The sequence below is a fragment of the Epinephelus fuscoguttatus genome, linkage group LG21 (assembly GCF_011397635.1).
Source record: "Epinephelus fuscoguttatus linkage group LG21, E.fuscoguttatus.final_Chr_v1".
Lineage (NCBI taxonomy): Eukaryota > Metazoa > Chordata > Actinopteri > Perciformes > Serranidae > Epinephelus > Epinephelus fuscoguttatus.
Window position 1 is genome coordinate 5,173,655 of NC_064772.1, and position 25,063 is coordinate 5,198,717.

General features: G+C 40.7%; 1 protein-coding gene across 3 annotated transcripts in view; it reads left to right on the top strand.

The window, feature by feature from the left end:
• The window catches only part of dipk1c (divergent protein kinase domain 1C), a 123,329-nt gene extending 113,814 nt beyond the window's left edge, over positions 1-9,515 (top strand). For 2 of the 3 annotated variants that reach the window (XM_049565800.1, XM_049565801.1), the window contains exon 8: positions 3,156-3,665. In XM_049565800.1, the coding sequence (XP_049421757.1) occupies positions 3,156-3,590 (435 nt within the window). In that variant the 3' untranslated portion in view covers positions 3,591-3,665. The other variant, XM_049565802.1, reaches the window with a different exon arrangement.
• Positions 9,516-25,063: the final 15,548 nt, after the last annotated feature.

Sequence of the window (25,063 nt, forward strand, 5' to 3'; positions counted from 1 at the left end):
GGTGTGGAGTGAAGTGGCGTGTGGAATGATAATTACTGATCTGAGGACGGGAGGTTTGAACCCACTGATATATTCTGTTTAAATCTTTATTTTGGGATTTTTTTCACACACTTTAAGAGTTGTATTTTCCTATTGAACATGTGTGAATGTTTTTCTGAAGGTTCAGTGTCCAGAGGAAATAAATGAATCTGTGAAATGTTGTTTAAAATGTTAACATTATTACTATGATCAGTACATATTGAAAGAGGTGATAAAAAATTAACAGAGGAATTAACAGCTTATGTTACTATTTTATCTCGTCCTTGTTTTCAGTAAATTTCAATGTTGACTGACCAATAAAACATTGTGGAAATAATCATTTAAAAGCATAAATTTGTTAAAGGTTTAAAATCCCAATTTTAATAATGGAAAAAAAACATTTATGAATAAATGTGAATGACTGTAATTAATCCAGACTCGTTTCATTCACTTTATATCACAAATGCTCCTCCAAATCCTCTGTATTGTATGTCTTTTAAATACTTCAAATATTAAAGAAAATGTTGATGTTCCCCTCACTGTTGGCACCAGTGATATTAGAGATGCAACATCTGGGTCATCAGGAGGCAATGTGTACAGGTATTTCACTGTTTTTATTTTGCTTGATTTCATTTTTATGCACCTGCTGCTTAAAAAGTCTGAATTTGTAAATGCAGGAAAACATGATTTGGTTTTGTGTCTTTTTTTCTTTCTTTCAGTACAGTTTACTTGTTAAAATTGTTCTGATCAGTGTCTGGATTTTTCTTTTTATGTTTAGCTTTGTTGTTTTGTTGCAGTTCTTATTATTCTAACTATTAGCTTGCATTAGGTGATACTGCAGAAACTGTTGAGAGGTTTTGTGTAAATAAAGTTAAAAACAACAATATCACATTTTAACATCTTGTATTTTTGGTAATTACCTGGAGCAAAAACTTTAGTTTCATTTAAGTTCATGATAGCAGAATGGCATTTTAGTCACATTATTATTGTAATTATTATTTTCATTATTATTAGTAGTAGTAGTAGTAGCAGTAGTAGTAGTACTATCATGGTGGCTGTAGCAGCATCACATTGAATATATGTTACCAATAAAATTATATGTTACACAATTATATGTTGCATCACAATATTATAAGTTGCTTTCCTTTTCTTTAAGCAGGAGTTGTATTAGTAGCAGTATTAATATGAAATTATTTCCATCTGTAGAGATGGGATTTAACTGATATAGAAATTTACTTATACTGTATATTTAAAGAAGGCATTTAGTCAATGTAATTCTGAAAGCAACATAATGTCTCATCAAATTATTAAATAATTACATACATTATTGGGACTTTCCACTAATTCACATTGTATTCAGAATACTTTAAATTATACAATAACAAGAATACTACTACTACTACTACTATTACTACTACTACTAATAATAATAATAACAACCTATATTTTGCCTCCACATCAGCAGTAACTTGAAGCCATTTTGAAGCATCGGCCTGTCACACTTGGAAGAAGCATCAGGGACACAAAGCAGGACATCACCATCGTCACCATGACAACGCTGGGACAGACTCTCATCACCCTGCCGACTCCTGTATCACATGTCATATGATACGAGATACCTGCATTCATCAGAGGAGAATATGTGTGAATATGAGACGGATGGAAAATATTTTTGTGAGAGCAAAGACTTTGATGTGATGCACAAACATGAAAGCATCTGACAGAGGGGAGGAGCGAGAATGCAGACTCTAGAAATTTTTACTTCTTATACAAACCAGAAGAAAAACAGATATGTAACAGTCGCTCGTCATAATTAAAGGCTGTTACAAAAAATAGAAATTAGATGCAAGAAAAAAAAGAAAATTAAAAAAAGAAAACTAGGAAAGAAAACAATTTTAAAAGGGGCAAGTGGGAAAAAATTTAGTAAGGACGGAGTTAAAGGAGTTAAAACAATCTACAGAAAACTGACAAGAGATGTTAAAATATATATGAACAGAAAAAATTGAAAATAGGAAAAATAACCAAAGATGAGAGGTGAGGAGAAAACACAAATTAGAGAAACTACAATTAAAAGAAGTTGAAATGCAAAAATGAAGAGAAAACATAAGAGATTATTGGAAAATAAAATTTAAAAGGTTTGAAAAAATATGTGATTTAAAGGAATAAAAGAATGAAATAAACCTAGGAGAGAAAAAAGGAGAGGAGAAAGAAAGTGTAAAAGAGAAAGAAGGAATGAAATATAGATGAAAAGCTAAAATAATTGAAGAGAAAAAAAAATCAAAGAGAAGTAATCTAAATCCACAAAAAATAATCTAAATAACCAGGATAAACTAATCTAGATAATCAAAGAGAAAACAAACAAAATGGTTGATAACAAAAATCCTAAATAACAAAAAGAAACAATACAAATGAAAAGGAAAGAAACGGAGAAAGAGAAACAAGGAAGTCAAAAAAAACGTGCTGAATGGAGAAATGAAGAGTTGAGCAGGAAAAAAGAGAAGATGGGAAAAGTGTAAAATGATGAACAAAGGACAGGGAGAACACAGAAGAAAGATGTTATGAGCAGACTAGACACTAGACAGAAGGTGCTGACGACACAGTGATGACATGCTGCTATCCAATTGGTCCACCTGAGACTCCACAGGTGTCTCCTGAGCACAACCTCTGATGACCCTGTCTGTCAATCATCTCCTCACAGAAAGGAGCCATTGTCTTTGAACTGTGTGTGATGACTGATTGATAATGAAAAGCGACGCATCGTCTGCATAATGACGTAGAAACAAAAAGCATTTAGGATCACTCAGCTTTTGTCTTTTCTTTTGTCTTCTTGCCCTCTTTACCTTTCCTTCCCTGCCCTCTTTCTCTAAATGTTCCTTTATTTTTCCACTTGGCTACTGTCCTCCTCTTTCCTCACCTCTTTTCCTTTTTTCTTTTCCTTTAACCTTCATTCTTTTCCTTTTCCCCGTCTCCCCTTTCTTTACATTTTTATTTTCTCCCACATTTTTTGCCCCTCACTTCTTTTCATCTCTCATCTTTACTGTTCTGTCCTTCTCTTTCATTCCCACTCCTCTTCTTTATCCCCTATTTCTACCTCTTATCCATTGGTCTCTTTGCTGTCCTTTACTTTCTCTTCACAGTATTTTCATACTTCACCTTTTCCTTATCCTCCTCTCTCCACATTTTCATGCTGCTTTCTACTTTCCTGTTCCCCGTCTCTTGTCTCCTTCATCTCTTCTTTACTGCTTTATAACTTCCTTTCCCCTTGTCCTTGTCATTACCTACTAACTTTCCCTTTCATCTCCTCTCTATCTTTTTCATTTCATCTAATCTTTTGTCTTTTATTATGTTTCCTCTTAACTTCCCCTCCTCTCTCCACTTGGTCTCATCTCTTGTTTGTTTTGCCTCTTTTCTTTTCTCTAACTTTCCTTTCATCGTCATCTTCATCCCTCCTTTTCTTTCCACTTTTACTTTTTCTCATAATCCATAATTCTGCTATATTTTCGCTCCTCTCCTTTCCTCTCTCCTCTGCTTCTTATCTTCCTTTTTTTCACTCCAAGCATCTTCACTCTTAGTCTTCTGATGATCTCATCTCTCTCCCTTCTTTTTCTTCTCTTTACTCCACATCTTCACACCTTTCGTCTTCTTTTCTCTTCAGGTAATTTGTGAGAAGATCTTCAGGCCATGGTTTTCTCCCACACTGCTCGGGGCCAAAGCTGGTCTCCCTCTGCAGGTAGGACTGTCTTTTATTTACTTTTATATTTATATTATTTATTTACATTCATTTTTTGTACAGAGATTTATCTAAAATTATGCTTATAGTATTCATTAATATACTTTATTTTCTCTCTTTATTTTTATTGTCTTTTTTTCAGATAAATGCAGCAGCAACACACTGAACCAATCATTATCTAATGTTCTCTATATTTATATTCATGTATATATTCAATCATCTTTGGTGGCTGGTCAAATGCAGACAATAAAAATGATTCAAATGTAAGACTTGCCATATATAAAAATATCTTTAAAGAACTTCTTGATATTTATTTTTACATAATTAAATGAGCAACTTATTTCAGGTATGCTTCATTAGGCTTACCTATCACCTTTTACTTTGAGTCAAGTCAGCTTTATTTCTACATCCTAAAATAGAGGGATTCCCAACCAGCACAACATATGAAGGGTTCTGTTGTCAGACCTTCAACTCAGAAAACAGCCCAGTCACCAGAATAAAACACTGGCATTGTACGTTTCTGCAAAGCATGGATACAAATTTGTATGTTTCATAGCAGAGTTTATAAAATGAAGTAGTATATGAGCTGACTTTGTCATCAGGAAGTGGAGAGGATGGTGGATGGTGTGACACCTTGGCGAGATACCTGTAAGACATGTGGGCGATGCCTGCCAAGCTGCAGACCACTGTTCAAGACCAACAAACAACAAAAATGGTTGTTTTTAGCATCCTATTTCCGCTTCTCCAGCAGCTTTTGTGCTACCAAATGCGGGTATTTTAAACAAACTGAGCTCAGTCCATAGGGACTTGGGTTGGGAACTGGAGGGTTGCTGGTTCAAGTCCCTCAAGTCCAAGTACGGTAGCTGGGGAGGTGTCAGTTCACCTCCTGGCCACTTCTAAGGTGCCCTTGAGCAAGGCACTGAACCCCCAACTGCTCAGGGTGCCTGTCCAAGGCAGCCCCCTCACCCTGACATCTCTCCATTTAATGCATGTATAGGTCCTGTCTGTGCATGTGTGTGTATTTTGGGCCTGTGTGTATTTGAGAACAAAGTGAAAAAAATTGTATTTCATCTCAGGGATTAATAAAGTTCTTCTTCTTCTTTTTTTTCTTCTTCCAAATCATGTGCTTTTCCTAACCATAACTAAGTGGTTTTTGCGCCTAAACCTAAACACACATTAACCACAGCGTTGTTAAAATATAAAGTTTAAACGTATCTGCTTAATAATATCAACTTACAAACGTAACATATTTCTGGTTTTCAGAAACGTACGATGCAAACTTATTTTCTGGTGACTGGGCTGCAGAAAAAGGAAAATCATCACAAAAACCTGCAACTGCAGGAAGCAGGTATCACTCCTGCAGAGCAGAAAGACATGCATTAGATGTCATGTGAACAGAATAAAGTGAAATGACAAGAGCAATAGTGCAATATGAAGAAACAAAATGACAACAACAATAATAATGATAATAATACTTTTTATTTCACCTTTCATCTTCACCTTTCAAAAAACCCAAGGTCACCTTGCAGAGCATAAAATACTGATGTTAGGCTGACAAACTACAAACTTATATTAAATTCAAAAAAGTGTAGTGGGTTAGAGAGAAACTTCTAGCTGCTTTGATGCTAAAACAGTTTTTAGGTTTAAGAATTTCATGGGTCTTTTTCTGAAAATCCAAATTTAAAATCATCTTCTGTGTCTTTTCAGGTGGAGTTGCAGCGAGTGGTGCAGGAGTGTTCGGAAACAGATGGAGGTGTGGATGAGAAGGAGGAGAATGGAGGAGGAGGAGAGGCAGATCAGAGCAGGGACGTCCATCAGCGCCTCTTCAGCATCCTGACACGCCTCCTCAAGGAAGGAGGGGCCTCGGGTGAGAGGATAAGGGTCTGGGAGAAGAAGGGCCACATCCACACTGCACTCAACTTCTGAGGAGATGAAGTGGAGACTGTAAGGGACCTATGAATCGCCCTAGTGATAATAGATCCCCACTAAAGGGAGAGCCTCAGAAATACACATGTGCACTCTTTCTACAGGAGGAAAATCAGTTTCTTCTTTGGGAAGTTTTGAATAAAAAAAAGGTGGGGACAAATACGTTGAAACACTCATCCTGGAAGCTAATTACCCTCAAGGAGAAAACACAGATGTTTGTTTACACATTTGCTGATAGAAAAGTATGAAATCGGAGCTGCAGTTTTAGCCACCAGCATGATGTTTCAATCCAGACCTATTCTTAACAAATATGGCCCATTTCTGTGATTATTACATTATATCTGGTCAAAACATGAACTATAAATATATACTATATGGCTAAAAGTGTACACTTGTCTATTTGGTTTGTTTCTTCTGGTTTTGGCCTTTTTGTTCCCCTAAAAGGAAATCTTAACGCTGAGGCAAACAACAATATTTTAGACAATAATGTTCTTCCATTCTGGGATGAGATGAACTGTGATTCAGACCTCATCACCAACACTAGTGTTGGAATTCACGTGTCTGAATGGGATCAAATCCCTGCAGCAGGTTCAACATCTGGTGGAAAGACTGAAACCAGAAGAGCGGAGGCTGGCATACTTTTGTGTACATCTTTGGGTAATATACACAAACCAGATTTTGCATCTCAGTTTCAACTGTTTCTTTATTGTCAATGTGCCTCCAGATTTTTTTCTGGATGTAAAAATGTTTAATAATGTTGTGATTGCAGAAAATCACATTGGATTTTGTCAACGTCTTGACCAGGACTGTAGTGCTGAGTAAGCGAGCTCAGCAATGCCTTAAGTGTCACCTCCTCAGAGGAACATTTTATGGATCCTCTCAGGGGTGAATTCACAGAGGATTTTTGCAGCTGCTGATAAAATCATGAATTGAGCAATGTAACCACTATCTGCCCCATCTCGGGGTCTGATTCACCAAAGATATTACACTAATTATATAGCAGCACAAACACAGCCATAAAGTGTTTGCAGCTGACTGAAATTATCTAGGTGGTGAAGTATAAGTAGTTGCAGAACAATGGCAGAGTGAAAAAAAAGTGATCAATGTTCAGATGACGCACTACAGGTGCAGAGGAATTTCTCAAAACTTTATGCAGGAATTTAAATGTGACAGAGAGAAACTGTATTTAGGATTTGTTGTCTGTTAGTACGCTTCAGATCCGACCAACTCTCTTAAGACGCTAACAATTTTACTGTAACTGTGTGGCTGGTAGCGCTGATCTTTGTGAACTGGACTGTATTTGCAGTGAAGCTCACTTGCATAGAAAGGGGCCAATTTTGCACCAAATGTATGCATATTACCTGATTTAAATATGTGAAAATAAGCACAGGAGCATCAAGACACTGTTCACTTGACAGTGCAGTTCTGGTGCATTTTGTCCTTTGTGGGTGCATTTGAAAATTACATGGTTTCCATTTGTGCAGGTTTAGCAGCTGTAAAAATTACAATATCCTTTGTGAATTCACCCATCAAAGTTTTTTCTTCCTTTATGTATCCTGTTAGTCTCAGTGAGATTTTTTTAAAAAATCTCTCGTTTGAAGAGAGACTGCAGTAAGAAAACAACCGTGTAGATAAATGTAAGCTGCAGACAAGCTGTAATAATGTACTAATTGTATTAACTACTAATTAATAAGTAAATAAGTAAATAAATGACTAAAGCTGTCTTGGTCATTTTTAGGCTTTCAGTTTGGGTTTTTAAAAGTAGATAACTATTATTTGTTTGGTTGCAACCGCTGCAGTTTCAACAGTTTATTCAAAACTGTAGCAAACAACATACCCCCAAACTTACATATCTGTCATATTACAACGCCATGTCATCGCTACTCATCATATACTGCCACTTAGGTAGGACCCTGGCATTACTACAATGACGCAGGGGCCGGAGCATTTTTTGTTCTATCTTGACGCAGAAGAGGTCGGTGGTCAGGTTTAGGCAACAGTACTACTTGGTTATGGTTTGGGTAAGATAGCTGATGGCACTTAATATTATCCAGCTTTGTGTGGCACAAATGCGGTGGTGAGAAGGGGTAGGCAGTGAGCTTTAGGCAGCAATACTACTTGGTTATGATTAGAAAACAACTGCAGATGTCACTAAAAACATACATGTCTTTAAATAGCACAAACACAGCTATAAGTAGGTGATCAGCGGTTAGGTTTAGGCAAAAACACTGCTTGATTATGGTCAGGGAAAGATACCAGATGTCGCTAAAAAAAACTCGCTAAAAAAAGATACCAGATGTTGCTGAAAATATTTGTGTGTGGCACAAATGCAGCAGTCAGTAGGGGTCACCTGTTGGGTTTAGGCAAAAACGCTACTTAGTTATGGTTAGGAAAAAAAAAATACGCATCACAGTAAAAAAACACCCAGCTTTGTGTGGTACAAATATGTCTGTGAGAAGGCATTGGTGGTTAGGTTTAGGCAACGCTACTTGGTTATGGTTATGGAAAAGACTGCCGATGTTGCTTTAAAAAAAGCAAGCTTTGAGTGGCATGAATGCAGCTGGAAAGGAAGCAGTGTGTCGCTAAAAAAAACATCCAGCTGTAATTGGCACAAGCGCTGCAACTGATGTTATTTGTTGGTCTCGAACACTGCTCTCCTGGGTCAAAGTCCAGTGCTTGTTGGAATCACTATTATGACATCTGGGACGCTGTCCAAGCCATGTATTTTGACGCAATGGGAGTAAGACCAGGCTGGATATTAATTGTGAGCAGAATTAATAATTCCTCCCTCAAGGTGTTCTTGAGATATTGTGTTTAAGAGGAAGAGATTGACCGGGTCACACTGACTTTGCCCTTTGACCACCAAAATCAAATCAGTTCATCACTGAGTCCAAGTGGATGTTTGTGCCAAATTTAAGGAAATTTTCATCATTGTATCCTATTAGTGTAAAATAATTTTGCCATAATTAGCAAATTATGAGTTATGGCCAAAAAAATGTTTTGTGAGGTCACAGTGACCTTCGACCCCCAAAATCGAATTAGTTCACAGTTGAGTCCAAGTAAATATTTGTGCAAAATTTTAAAAAATGTCCTCATGGTGTTCTTGAGATGTTGCGTTCACAAGAATAGGATGGACAGATACACCTACATTCATACATAGGTATAGACAGAAAACCCAAAAACATAATACCTCTGGCTACGGCTATCGGTGGTAGGGAGGCATAAAATTGGAATCTGTCACTAACACACATACCTAAAGTATGGCTGGGTGATTAATCAAATTCTAGTTTTGATAACGACTTTTGCTCCAAATACTATAAAAACAAGATAGTTGAGATTAAATGATTATTTGGCGCATTCTGTTTTGTAATGATGGTCCTGTTTTGACTTGTGTTATGAATCCACCACTTTCATTTATTTATCTATTCTTTTTTGCTTTTATTTTTTTATCAAATTATATTTAAAAGTTCAAATTAATCTGCTATCAAAAAGTTTTCTCTTAAATTCAAGAAATGCATGATGTTTCCAAAGTCAATAAGTAATCATGTTGAATAATTCGGATCTCAAAGTTGACCAAAATAATCCTGTTTGTTTCATTTTTTCCCAAAATTAAGCAGCCCTACTTACAAAGCCCTTTCGTTGCCCAACTGATTCATTTGTGTTTTGGTGTTCATGTCTGAGGTCAGACTGGATCACATGGATTTGGTCAGCTTTATTGTAATGATTTGTGAAGACTAACGGTCTCTCAGGTACCAGGCTTCTGTAAATAGAAATATTCATATGTAAAGCTGAGTTGAATAATAAAATGTGTGGTGATGTTCTACTGCGTGTCACCAAGAGTCCGGACCCACAGCTGCTGCATGTTTGTCATTAATATCTTCCAGAGGGATGCTGGGAAAAGGTAGACCGACTCTTTTCATTACATCAAAAATTTGTTGATGATGGCGAGAAGCTAAAAGGTTTTCAGATGAGAAACTCTAAGGTTTTTTTAATTTTAAGTTTTTCCTGCACAGTGTCAACAGAACTTCAACACAGCACTTAAAGCTGCGGACAGATCTGGTACCTCTGTGTTAACAGAGTGAGACTTGCCTCATCCGTCTGACATAATTCAAACAGTTTTAGCTAACTAGCATATGTGTATGGAGAGACGGAATACGGGGAGAAAATGAGGAACTGTACACGATGGTAAACAAAATGTCACAAATTTATGCATATTAGAGCCATGTTACGTCAACAGCTACAAAAATAAATTCGCTGTTACGTTATAGGTTATATACAGAAGATTACTTTAACAATTATTTTCATCACACACACAATTTTTTTCCTTAATTTTCAAGGATTTTACTGATTCCATGACTTTTCCAGGTTTTCCATGACCATGGAAAAACTATTTTCTCTGAAATCAAGTAGAGGTACTCTGTTACATTTATCTGAGAGTCTCAGTTACTTTACAAATTAAGATTCTTCCACTTAAGACATATAAAGACTTTTTAAAATATGTTTGAGGGTTTCCCACACATTCATTTAATGAAGCTCAGCGTAAGTTCAATCAGGAAGACCTTTCTGTGCTCATTCATTCACAGTTCCCTCTCTCTCACTCCCACTGCTTCCTCCAATCAGCTGCCTCCGGAAATGCACTCTTCTAGCTGTCCTATTGTAAGTAGCCATGACCTCCATCAGTCAATCAGGTTGTCACTACGAGATTTTAAATCTTTTAAAGTACTTTTGAGTATTCTACATTTCCTATTGGGCAATGGACCACAGGGCGCTAAGCCTACATTTTTTTGTCTCCAAAATTAAAGTTATGGACCACTTGCCCTTCACTGAGATCCAATTCTCCCATCACAGCCGTCATTTTGACCAGTAGAAACACAGAACGATCTGCTGCCGTAGACAACTGTATGACAACAACACTCCAGTGTTTTTAATATTTCCTCTAGGGATGTTACCACACAGAGTAAAAGGGGGAAATGATGGTGTGAAACAGCAGAGGCACTTTGTCAACCTGCTGAGTTAACGTTACTGTCATTAGCATCAAGCTAGCAAACAATGGTACATCCTCACGGTCGGACATAAAGTAATAACATTAACAAATAGCGGCGGGGCTTTTACTCACCACAACTGCAGAGGCTCCCAGCTTCATTTGAAACAAACTACATTATAGACACTCTGTTATTTATTAATCCCTCTGTGTGTTTATATATTTACTTTTTATCCGCTCCGTTGTCTTTGTAAAGTTAACATATCGCACCGTCATTTCAAACTCAACACTTGTTTCAAATTAAAAGCCCCTTATAACCTCGGCTGAGAGAATCCCTCCATTTTCTAAATAGGCTTTTATTCTGAAACATTTGTCAGAACTTCCTGTGGAAGATACAGTAGCTTGACAGTTTACATATGGCGCTTCAAATGTAGCTCCTGCCATCTGCTGATGCTTTTAGGTGACTACAACAACATGTCGGCTGGCACATATTTTTATACAGTTGATGGAACAGACACAGTTCTGGCAGTGACTCAAATAATAGTGAAAGTAATAAAAACAGAATAACCCGATGACATCACACACGCCGTGAAAGACGACCGGGGATAATTGGTGAGTACCAGCGTGTAGCGTGTACCAGGCATAATGCAAGTCCTGTCTGAAATATGTCTGTCAGCGAGTCCTACTCCCTGCCTCCTTGTAGGCGCGCTCGCTTTAGTATTAGAGCTTCCCGTCCGGGTACACTTTAACCGGGTTCATCCACTCCCACCCTCCAGGGCTTTATTAAATGTTCTTCCCTTGCTTTCTTTACCACTTTTGGAATAAAGTGACTGTTAATTTACATACGTGCGCCATATATATATATATATATATAGATATAGATATAGATATATAGATATATATAAATATATAGATATATATATATAGATAGATAGATATATTGTGACGAGCGGCAGGTTAAAGTTCATCAACACCAGATTTCTTATAACTCACAGCTCCTTTTTATTGGTCGTTCCTGAACATCAACAGAGCTTGGCATCCTGCAACTGACGTGAAGCCGTCTTAACACATACCCCGAGACTCGAGGGAACAAAAGTCTTCTGCATGAGACTCACACACGGGCAGATCGAACACTAAAAAAAAAGAACATGCACTCTCCGAGCGCACGAAACAACAACAACACACACTTCTCCTGAACACAGTGCATTCTGGGTAGGGCCCTTAATGGGACCATTCATCATTTTACAGTTCACTTATCACAGTCACAGCCCCAGTCACTACAATATGTATTATACAACAGTTAGTTCCGACCGAGTAATTTGATTTGATTGGATGAGAGGCATTCCGTGAGTGCTGATATAGAGTATAACATCACTGGGACTTGTAACAGTAAAATCACTCTGCTCACAGGTGTTATAAATATAAATACAACCGTTAATTAACCAACTGTCACACTCGCTACATTGACGCAAACCGACACTATAGCGTTACACCAAGAAGATGGATACGTTCCCCAAAATTACATTTGAATTAAATTATGAGTGGTCGTCAGGAGAGGACGAGGAAAAGGAAAGCCAGGACTCTTCTGTGCAGACCTCCAGGTGTGTTTGAATCCAGCCAGTGCATCCAGATTTGCTAACGTTTCATCAGCCGAACTGGACGAAGTTACACAGTTGCAGATCAATGTAAATACAAAGTAGCTTGTGAGTTCCTGGCGTGTGTGCTGCGTTGCCTGGCAACAGACCGGGGGATCTGTTTTTTTTTTTCCCCCGGAGCTACATAACATACTTAAATAATTTATTTCATCACCTTTTGTTAACATTTCCTTACTCCGCATTGCTGTTTAAGCTGTTGTTGACCTGTTGTATAAAAGCAATATCACACTCGAGGTTGTGACGTTATACAGTACAACGTCACTCCCTCTCGTGAGATATTGCTTATATATATAAATATATATATATCTGTAAGGGATAATGTATAGTGAGCCGGTGACTGTTGAAAAATAACTCCCGACAGGGGAAGAGGGTGGGAGTGGATGAACCCGGTTAAAGAGTACCTGCCCAGACTGGACACTCTAATACTAAAGCGAACGCACCCACAAGGAGGCAGGGATCATTTCATTGGTCAACAGTAAATCTGGCATTCTATTGGTTGGGGGATTTTGACAGGGTTGTTACACAAAAAAATCCAAGCTCAGGGTAGAAATCTGAGAGCAGAAATTCTGTGAGCGCACAGAAACAGTTTGAGCACGAGGAGAAAAGCCGAAACTCAAGCAGGAAATCTGTGCAAGCAACACTGTATCTGAGTGCGAGCACACAGTTTGAGCAGAAACAGATTCAATCCAAGCGCAAGCAGAGGCTATTTGAGTGCGAGGGCAGCGTGAAATTAATAAATAATGCTCTCAAACTGATAGACCACTCTTCTGAATAAAGATAGGGATAAAGCTCCATACAAATGCTCCATCATGGTCTGTGGGACCTCATGCCACAGGCACCAACACCAAGGTCATTGGACCGCCTCTGAATGCTCATCTGTGCAACACTTAATTTTCTTTGGTCAGAGGGACCCACTTAATTTCTGTTTTGTCATATCAGATGTAATTTATGTTTGGTCGTCAGACCTTATTTTAATTTATCCATTTTATTTAAGTTGGTCTTCCGACCTTAATTTCTGTTTGGTCAAGAGACCTTTTATTTCGTTTTGGCCTTCCGACCTTTTATTTTGTTCTACTGATGGTCTTTAGGACTCCAGCTTGTGCACCCGGGTCTACAGGACCTCATGCTTGAAATACATGAAATAGTGCCAAAATGCTCACCTGGATGGAAACTTAGTTTTAAAGCGCTGCTTTAACAGCAGATGTTCTGAAAAAGGCATAGCCTCATTTATGATATAATATTTGCTGGAGGTAAAATTATTATGGCAATACTTTTTATATTACAATGTCATTTATTTACCTTTATATGAGATAAAACACTTTCTGCACCGTGGTGAAGGAAAACTCTAACTAACAATGTACTCCTTATGAGCAACCGCTAAGGGACAGTTTGGGAAACACTCGTAGGAAAAGAAGCCCCTTAGCTAAGGTATATCTTAGAGACCTCCGTACAGCACCAAGGTACATCGAAACTGGGAAACGGGGCCCTGTAGAGTCCAAGCATATGAAAGAAACAAAGCAGCAGGATTTGAGTGTGGTTTCCCTTCAGCAGCAGCAGACATGTGTATCTATTCCTCCTCCAGATCTATGCCTTCAGGCAGATCAAGTTTCAGTGTTCCTGCAGGAATGAAGAAGAAAACTGAGATGAAGCAGAAAATATAGAAGAAGGAGCAGCAGGAGACTAAATGTAGTCACAACATGTCAGAGACAGCCTCCATCCACCTGGACTGAGAATTCAAAATAAAAACTAAAGCTTCTATTTAACAGTAACACATATAGATGGGAGAAATCTAATATCCACTCAGCTCCAAACAACTCTCTGTGGGCCTCAGAGGGCCTCATTTGTTTGGAAACTATCAATTCTGTCATAGTCTGTGCCTTTCCTTCATTCCTCACTTGTCAGCTGTTTTCCCCCTCTCCTTTGTTTCTTGTGGTTCCTTGTTTGTCTCTCTGTGTCTGGGTGTGGCTCATCAGTCCTGCTGCCAGCCAATCAACTCCTGCTGCCAATCTGCCTGCTCACCTGAAAGCCATCCACCAATCAACTCCAGCAGTACAAATACCCCGGCTCTGCAGTCCAGTCTCTGCCAGATTGTTCAATCTGCCTTGCAGTACTAACCAGGGCTTACCTGTTGCTGATTGCTTTTTCCCTCATGGATTTTTTTGCTGAAATTTTGGGGTTTTTTTTCTGCCTCAGATCGACACTGACTGATTACCTGTGTGCCTGCCACTTCAGCCTACCACCTGCTTCCAGCCTTGCTCTGCCTGCCTGCCTGCCTGCCTGCCTGCCTGCCTGCTTCAGATCCACATCTAGTAGTTACCCATTCGCCTGCCCTGTTTCTCCTGAGAGCCCAGCTTCAACCCAATCCATTCCTGATTTTTTTTTTGTGAATAAAACCACTAAAAACTGAAACTCTACAAATATAGGCATATCATACAATTCTGTATGATATGCCTATATTTGTATTAAAATGAGACCATCAGATGTTTGCTGGACTTTTGTAATTTTTTTCATAGTTTTGTCGATGTTTCCATCAGTAAGAACAGAGCCAAGGAGACACTGGTTCCACAAATAAGTTTCCCCTCTGACATTAACACTTGTTTTTATGCCATTTTTGATTTACACTTAAAAGAAATGGAAACGCAGGAAATTTAAAGGTCCAGTGTGTAGGATTTAGGGGGATACATTGGCAGAAATTGAAGATAATAAGTGTTTTCTTGAGTGTATAAGAAGATATACTTTATTAATCCCGAAGGGAAATTCATAATTTTTCACTCTGTCACATACACACAGGTCCAAAATACACACACACATGCACAATCAGGACTGCCCATGGACAGGCGTCCTGAGCAGTTGGGGGTTTGGTGCCTTCCTGGCCAGGAGGTGAACAGGTTCCTCTCCAGATGTAAGTCCACGCTCCAAGTTTGGTGCAGACGGGGGCTTTGGTTTGCAACCCTCCGGTTCCCAACCCAAGTCCCTATGGACTGAGTTACTGCCACCCCTCAGTAATCACCTGAAAATAAGAATCATTGTGTTTTCATAACCTTACAAAGAGCCGTTTATATCTACATGGGGAGCAGGTCCTCGTCTACGGAGATCACCATGTTGCACCACCATATTTCTACAGTAGCCTCGAACGGACAAACCAAACACAAGCTCTAGACAGGGATATTCGCCATACCACATTTTCTCGTTGGTCACGGTGGTTAGCAGCCCCTCTGCAATAAGCAGTGTCAGAAAAACACTGCTTGTTCAATGTGAAACAGCTTTATTCAGTGTGTTTACTGGTTCAAATCACCTGGGGTCTCATTTATAAACATTGTGTACACACAAAATCTGCACACCTGTAGGGAAACTCTGACCAATGCATATGAACATCAGATGTGAAAGTGTTAAATTGAAGCCAAATTGTAGAATTTAATGTGAGAGACATCATTATGATGGCTGACAGAGGAGAGGCAGCTGTCTATCAGGTCCGGGCTCTCTCTATTCAGGCTGGGGGCCGGGGTCACATGGAGGCAGTGTCTCCGCCTTCTGGGCCTGTTGGCGTCCTCAGTCCAAGCAGTCCCTTTGGCTCTCCTACACATGCGGCCTGTGCAGAGATGCATCCTGGGTCTGGGTTTGGGTCCCGGGAGTCCCTGGATACCATGGTGCTTGTAACCAGGTGGTTGCGGGTGGCTCCCTGTTGGTGGGAGGACAGCAGGAATCTCGCCAAAGGCAGGGTGCCGAGTCCAGTAACACACCGTCAATTGGTGACGACAGATGCATTACTGACAGGCTGGGGTGCAGTGTTCAGGGGGAGTGGGGTCAGCGGTCACTGGAGTGGTCCTCAGATCACTTACAACATCAACATGTTGGAACTGTTGGCCATCCATCTTGCCCTGCAACATTTTCTGCCCTAACTTCAGGGTCAGCACATGCTGGTGAAGACGGACAGTGTGACAGCAGCAGCTTATATCAACGGGCAAGGCGGGTTGATTTCTTCTCACCTTTGCAAGCTGGTGCACCGCCTGTGGCTTTGGGCAGACCCCAGGGTTCTGTCCCTGAGAGCGGTCCATGTGCCGGTGGTGGAAAACCGAGTTGCAGATCTGCTGTCCAAAGGAGGTCTGGACCCAGGGGGGTGGAGACTACACCCTCAGGTGGTAATGGAGATTTGGTTCCGCTACGGACGTGCAAAGATCGACCTGTTCACATCACAGGAGTCAACCCATTGCGCCCTCTTCTTCTCCCTGGGGGGAGACAATCCTCCCCATGGCCGAGCGTCCTTTTGTACGTCTTTCCGCCCTTTTGTCCTTCTTCCATCCCTCCTACGAAAGGTATGGATGGAAGGACTGAGGCAGATTCTGGTGGACCCATATTGGCCACACATGACCTGGTTCTCGTATCATGCTGGACGGTACTCCGTGGGAGCTCCCAGTACATCGGGACCTGCTGTCCCAGGCTTGGGGGATTCTGGTTCATCCCTTTCACCAGGGGCTCAGGTTGTGGGCATGGCCCCTGAGGGGTCTGCATTGTTAACTATGGGGTTATCTCCTTAAGTGGTCTGTATGCTGCAGGAGGCTCATGCTCCATCTACAAGATGGCTCTACACGTACAGTTGGAGGGCCTTTGCAGCCTGGTGTGGGGGGCACCATGTTGACCCAGTAACTTGCTCAGCCCCTACTATCCTGCAGTTCCTTCAGGGTCTTTTGGATGCCGGGAAGTCGCCTTCAACACTCAAGGGTATGGTGGTGGCGATTAAGGCAGCTCAGATGGGACGCTGCCAGTTGCCTGAAGAGGCAGACAAACTGGTTTTAAGGGTGCTAGGCGAAGTGATGGCCTGTGTTCCACACTGTCTCTCCCACCCTGGGATTTGGAGCTGGTCTTAAGGGCTCTTGAGGTATCTCTGTTTGAGCTGTTGGAGTCATTGGACCTAAAATGGTTGTCCTTTAAGTTTGCTCTTTTATTGGCGCTGGCAGCAGCCAAGAGGGTGGGGGAGCTCCATGCTCTCTCTGTGCATGAGCATCTGTGCAGGCTCTTGCTAGAGGGGGCAAGGGTGGTCCTACATCCAAACCTTGCTTTCCTTCCTAAGGTTTTGTCTCCTTCTCAGATGAGCCAAGACATGGTGGTACTGTCTCTCTTCTCTGACTCAACAGAGGAAGGTGATCGGAGGCACTCACTTGTGTGCCCAGTTAGGGCACTCAGGGTGTATTTGCAACGAACACGTTGCCATAGACAGACGGATCAACTCTGTTTTAGGCCAGACCTCTGGGGTCGGCTGCTGTCCAAGGCCCGTCTTTCTCACTGGATTGTGGGAACTATCCAGCAGCCATATGTGGGGGCAGGGGTGCCCTTCCTGTCTGGCGTGCGGGCACATTCAACCCGGGGCATGGCTACTTCTTGGACGTCATGGCGCGGTGTGTCTCTCATGAGATTTGCGCAGCAGCTACCTGGTCTGCCCATCCACATTTGCAAGATTCTACCAGTTCAGTGTGGCTGCAGGCACATCATTCGGTGAGCGGGTGCTTGGCTTGGCCCAGCGGTAGTGACACATTGTTTCCTTGTCAGGCCAGCCTGTGTGGCTTGCCTGAGAGGCCTCTCCACCCCTTTAATCAGGCCTCTGCGTCTTGCGGGGCCGTGTAGCCTTGGTAGCGGCTGGCGTCAGGGCTTGTGGCAACAGCATCTTGCGTCTTGTGGAGCTGGCTAGCCTGGGGTGTGTGTGTATATAGTGTACATTTGTATGTAGTTCATTGGGCACACAATGTATTTTGTGGAGCACTTTGGTGGCAGGGACGTCTCATTCGAAAGTTGCTGCTCTAACCCCTCGCGGTGTGTCTTACAGATCTCCAGTAGAGATATATACAATATATATACAATATATCTCTGGGTACAATATATCTCTGGGTGGAAAGGAAGCCTGGAATGATAGAGAATGGGAGGTTACATGTGTAACCCTGGTTCTCTGAGTGAAGAGGTTTATATAGGCTGACAGCCACGACCACAGGTGGATTGTTTTAAAGAAATTATCCACGTCACCTGACCCAAGGGTTCAGGTCTCCAGTAGAGATATATATACAATATATCTCTGGGTGGAGGGGAAGCCTCTTCACTCAGAGGACCAGGGTTACATATGCAACCTCACGTTTGGCTGATGGCTGGTGTCTATTGTGTGCTCTGGTCTGAGACAAACATTTTTAAATGGGACATTTGACCTCTGATGCTTTGTATCTCAGAGGGCCTTGATGAGAACATATACAAAGAAAATGTCCAATGAAATGCCTAGAAGTACCACTTTAAAGTGCAATAGCTGCAAGAACCATAAAGTGCAATAAGTACCATAAAGTGCAATAACTGCAAAAAACATAAAGTGCAATCAGTAAAATGTCACTTTGTTTTAGGTATTTTAAAGGTAACTCCAAAAATTGTAACCCCAACCTGCAATGCTTCCATGTGCCAGTTACCATAACAGAATATACAAGCGTGTAACCATACAAACTGGGCTCAGGCTCAACATTTGGAACAAGACATTTCTTTAACTAGTTTTTCTCACCAAGTATTTCCTTCAAACCACAAGTTAAACAATGCAGTTGGTTCAGAAACTTGCATGGAAACACTCGTGATAGAAGTTTGTTGTGCAAACTACTTTGGGAGACATCTTCAGGATGTCAGGCTCAAGAAAGAGCTTCTGAAACACTTCGAATGTGTATTTCAGCTTTGGTGGGTAACTCAAGTTCATTGCATAGATAAAGCCCATGAGCAGAAGGCAAGCCTTTGCCACACTTTTACAGTCATCAAGAACCTCTTTTCCCTCGATGATGATCGACACATGGGCAAGGGTGTGGCCTTCCTGTGCCGCATTTCCATGGATGACAAAGATCTTCAAGACATGATGAGCATGGTCATCTCTGATGGCTTCTTTACTGACATCCTGTCAAAAACATGTGAATCAGTGCTCAGAAGTCAATATACTATGGATATTTTCTTTAAAGGTTTATTTTCGGTTTATTTCAACCCGTCTCCTATCATCCTAAATTTGTTTCAAGTGACTAGTGACATAGAAATAATAGTTAGCATGTTAGCCGTTAGCCTAGATACAGCCGGGGCACATACAGCACACCGGTAAGGTGTAAGACAACACGTTTACATGTCGTTTTCTGTATGTTCTCTGACATTTATCCTAATGATATGAGGCGGTCTTTGTGGGAAAAAAAAGCTTGTTTAGTGGACTAACTTGGCACTTGAAGGTTGCCCGTTCACTTACATTTTAACAGGTCTGACGCTACTATGCGCCCCGGCTGTATCTAGGCTAATGGCTAACATGCTAACTATTATTTCTATGTCACTAGTCACTTGAAACAAATTTAGGACGATAGGAGACGGGTTGAAATCAACCGAAATTTCTCTTTAAAGTTCCTGAATATGCAAGAGCTGATTCACTGGGTTGGCTAATTAAAATGGCCATTTAATACTTATACAATAATACAACAGATATAAGATGCTCAGAGCAAGACATTGGTTAAATGCTGGGTAAGTATTTACACAAGTGCTGATTTTACTCAATTTAATTTTACATAGATAAAGACTAAGTTATTATGTAGTAAATTTCGTTTCACATCTTTCTCAGTTCAAGTTAAAGGATAACTTCGGTATTTTTCAACCTGGGCCCTATTTCCCCATGTGTATGTGTGCGTATGATTCATAGGTACAACTCGTTTTAAATTTGGTTCAGTATTGAGGGAGGCGGATGCAGCCGGCAGCCGCGAGGTAGGTATGGGGGCATATGCGTCCCGTATAAGTTTGCGCATTAAAAGTGGGTTTTTTTTTTTTTTTCGCCACTGGCCAGTTCAGATTGCCAGTGCTATCTCTGTAAATAGCATACTAAGCTTTTCCCTGACCCTTCACCTCCTCCCGGCTGTTACGTCATCTCGCGAGAGCTTTGCTTGTTGCCGGAAGAAAACAGGGTACGATATATACGAGGGCAAAGTATGCAACAGTAAATGTGCGTCTCGGAGACAATTCTAGGTATCAGTATTACATGCATAAAGACATATTAGTTATACTTACTTGATGGATAGTTGACCATTTGGGCCCTGTGGTTTTGGCCGCCTCCTCCAGTTTATTTTGGGCACATGAAAAAAGGTATCCAGCACTGCCCTGTTGATCAGAGGGGGGAAATACTCTAACGTAGTTACACAGCGTTTGGTAGTTTCTGTATCATCCCAGGACACATCGAGACCATGAATATTGGGCAACAGGTCCCACTCGTTGCAACACAGACATTCTTCCTCTGTGGGCATGGAGTCACAGCAACCACAGGAGCACCACCAGTCCTCAGAGATTCGCGTTCGTGCAGCTGCTGCTTCACCCTCGTCTGCTCGTTGGCCCTCTCTCTCTATCCTCGTCTGCTCTTCAATTTGTAGGAGCTCCTCATCCGTATACTCGGGCTCAAATAAGTATGGGCGGCCATCGTAATATAAGGGTTCATCCTCATTCTCGAAATCGGGTAAATATGCAGCCATGATACCAATGCAATAAAACTCTCAACTGTACTCCAGGACAACCAGCGCCACTCTGAGCGGCGCTCAGCATGGCTCATCTGTTTTCTTCCGGCAACAAGCAAAGCTCGCGCAAGATGACGTCACAGCTGGGAGGAGGTGAAGGGTCAGGGAAACGCTTAGTATGCTATTTACAGAGATAGCACTGGCGATCTATAAAAGGAAATTGTGTAGGCTACTTGCAGGTGTACACAGTTTTATAAATCTGAGTATTTTGCACACAGGAGAAGTTTTCTTTGTAAGGTTATTCCAAAAAAGCCCTTTCTGAAAGAAATCTATTCATTTTAACCCAAAACACAACTTTTTTTTCCCAACCTTATCCAAGAGAACTCTTTCTGGTAGAAAGCCCTTGAGGAAAATTTCTCCCAACTGTGAATATTTTTTGCTGCATGCCATTTTCTGCTTTTAGTATGGATTCAATGCACTGTTTTATCTTTGATCTGTTTTTTGGGGGGGGGCGAGGGGCAGGAAGAGACCTCTCTGGATCATTCGGCTCTGACTAAAAACCTCTTTAGCAGGTACATGTTACCCATAGCCACCATGATGACAGCGTTCCTCATTGGACTTTTGTCGACGATGCTCTGTTTGCTCTGGATGTCCAAAAGTCAAACCATCTTGTCTTAAATGCTTTATTATAGGCAACTGGAATTGCTGCGTTTTTGAAGACGTTTCGTCTCTCATCCAAGAAGCTTCTTTAGTTCTAAATGACTGGTACGGAGTTGCAGGCTATAAACTCTGTGTGGGAGTGAACCCTTACAGAGTCGTTGGGGTCACATGTGAGCTCTTAGTTTCAGAGTCGTTATAGTCACAGTGTGAGTCGTTGACCAACCTGGCCATCATGTGTGTCGTTAGGGTCAGGTGGGGCCAGATGTTAATGGCTGTGAAGTCGTCTGGGGAGGGATCCTAAGACTGCATTGTAGGTGAGTGATAAGTGGTGTGGTAGGCCACCTCTTCTGTGTAACAATGGTCATTCCAGTTTGACGTAGATGGCTTCTTTCACACCTCTTTCAAACCATCTTTCTTCCCTGGCCAAGATGTGCACATTGCTGTCCTCAAAAGAGTATCCTTTCTCCTTTAGATGTAAGTGGACAGCTGAGTCTTGACCTGAGGAGCTGTCTCTCCTGTGCTGTGCCATGTGTTTCTGGAGTGATTTTGTTTCACCAGTGTATAAATCTGTGCATTAATCTGAGTTTCTCAGATACTCCTGCGACATAAGGAATGGCAATGTTGTTACATTTTTGTGTCTCTTCCTCTCTGTCTGCTCTGGGTCTTTTAGAGGTTTTTGCAAAGGCCCAGTTAGGATAGCCACAGGTTTTAAGTGCTTCCCTGGTGTGTTTCTGTTCCTCCACCTTCCCCTCTGTCCTGGTGGGCATGTTTTCGGCCCAATGATTCAGTGTCCTGATGACTCCCAGCTTGTGCTCCAGTGGGTGGTGAGGACAGGAACTTAAGACACAATAAAACTAAATCTATTCTTAGGGGAAATGCTGAACCTTCTTACTTTTTTTCTTAGTAACAGAGAGAGAAACCAAATGAGAACATGGAGCAGAACATGTTAAAGTCTGCAGGAGTTTGTGATTTCAGATCCTGTCTGAAGGACTGGGTGAGTTATAACCTTTAATGTCTCAGTGCTTGGTGTCTCTCTCCTCTTCTTCATCACAGCTCAGAGAGTTTATTGCTCCCGGTTCAGACTTAACACAGTGTGAAATTAGTTTCTAAAGAACAGAACTGACGTGCTGTTTTATCACCTTTTATCTCGTCTTCTTAATTGAACTGGAGCAGTGGAGCTCAGACTGTGAACGAACCGGACTCCAGGATCAATTAATTACGAAGTCAGACTTTAATAACACTGCAGCTCACTCAGTGGAAAACACTGCACAAAGACTTGGTAAGAGATTTCACCAGAACATTGTGTTCTGTTCATTATCCACAGAAACAGGGACACTGCTGAATTATTTAAATTCCCTGTTTCAGTACAGTTAGGAAAAATCCATAGAGCTGTATCTCCAAAAATCTAAAAGTATCTGCATGCAGACAGAACTACTATAAAATTTGTGCTGTAATTTTGGTAACATTTTGGCAGAAGGTAGATCTTAATGTGTCAATAAATAGTGAATCTTCATTATGAATCTTTTTTTTTTTCTCAGAGATTGAGGAACCATTGGTGAGGACCAATGCCAAACTACACTGTATCACAGTTAAAGGAGCAGTTGTACCGAGGAACTGAAAACATGCAGAACATAAAGTAGGTTTAAACAAAAATTAAAGAAAATAAGAATAAAAAAAAAAGAAATAACGAATTGATCAAATGTGATCAGACCATAATACTGGTGTAAAAGAACAAGGTACAGAAACTTAATTGTGCAAGTTGTCTTGTGTGTGTGTGTGTGTGTGTGTGTGTGTGTGTATGTTCAGGTGGAGTACAAGAAGAAGTACGAGCAGACAAAGGCTCTGTACCATACAGCTCTGGACACAGCTGCCATTTTTTGTGAGAGGCTGTGACTTTATTATCATGAATTTGTAGATTAGTACATGATGTTCTTATTTCTATTTATTTTAAATCCTAAGTACTCTGATATTTTACTGCAATGAAAGTACTAATACCACACTGTGGAAATACTCTGTCACAAGTTAAAGTCCTCCTTCAGCAAAAGTATGCAAGTATAGTGAGTAAAATGTAGTTAAATTAAAAGTATCCCCTGTGGCTGTTATACTATCCCATATAATCTCATTAGATGATTCTCACTCATGCAATAATGTGAAAGCAAGATTTTACCGTTGTAGTTGGTTGAGGTGGAGCTCATCTTGAACTAATTACTGATGATTATTTTCATAATGGATTAATCCGCTGACTATTTTTTCCATTCATCGACTAATTTTTTGGATGTAAAAATATTGACAATCGTGAGAAATGTTGGTCACAATGACACAGAGCCCAAAGTGACACCTTCACAATGTTTGATTTGTCCCACCAACAATTCAAACTTTAACATTGTTACTAATACAGTATAATGAATAAAATCATGATACCAACGTGACATTAACCAGGATGACATTACCAGAAGATGTCTTTGTCATAGCAACTTGACATTAACAAGAAATGCACCTCTTTTTGTGTTTATGACAAGTTGACATAATGATTATTATTGTTATGACAAAGATATCTTCTGGTGATGTCATCCTGGTTAATGTCAAGTTGTCATGACAAAGACAACTTCTGGTAATGCCACTTTAATTAATGTCAAGTTGTCATAATCAAGACAACCCAAACAATGTCAACTTGTCATTACAAAAACCGAATGACATGTAATGACAGCAGTCATAAACGTTTATGGCATGTACATAATGTTTATGACAAGTTCATGACAGTGTCATGTCATCCTTATGCCAATACCTTCAAGTAAAATGTTATCAAAATTTGTAAAGTAAAAAGTCCACTTCAACTTGCCATATTTCTGAAAACACAGAGACATCATGTGATGATAATAACAGTCCTGTGCGAGTTGGCATCTTGGGGTTTGGGGTTGTATTTAGGTGTTCTGTTTTCTCCGCTCCTTGTTTCTGCCTCTTTTCCAGTCAAGAATTAAGAAGGCTGCATTGGGGATTATAAATGATGGCAATCTGGATGCAGGAGGCTCCTCTGGCTACACAGTGTGGAGGCCTGTTCACAGAAAGAACTCAAATCAAGGTAATGAGAACATGCAGGGCAGCAAGTGTAAGGAACATTTTTCTAACTCTATCTTTATATCTTTCAACAGGATCAACAATTATTATGGTTACATATTTGAGATGACTTCACAAAGTTGGTCCACCAGAGTTCAAGACATGTTTCTGTTTCAGCTTCTTTTCTGAGTGACTCCCTCACAGTCTTTCCTCCTCTGCTGTCTACTCTGTCCACTTCAATTTTCCTCTGTTGTGCAACTAAACTGAATTGATTTTGTTTATGTAGTAGGAGGCGTGGCTCTCAGCAGACCTCTCCTCCTGGGGATAATGAAGATCAGCTTCACTTGGCTCCTGCAGTGGCCGCTGGAAACATTAGATATCAAGAAATTAGATGCAGATGAAAAATACAGCAGTGATTTCCAAACCACGAAATCCTCTTTATTTGTTTCGAGCCAAACTGGCTTTAGTTTAGTTTGATTTCCACAGCAGTGAAGTCACGTGTTGAGGGTACAAAAACAGGATGTGGAATTAACGAATTTCTGCAGTAATAGACAGAAACAGA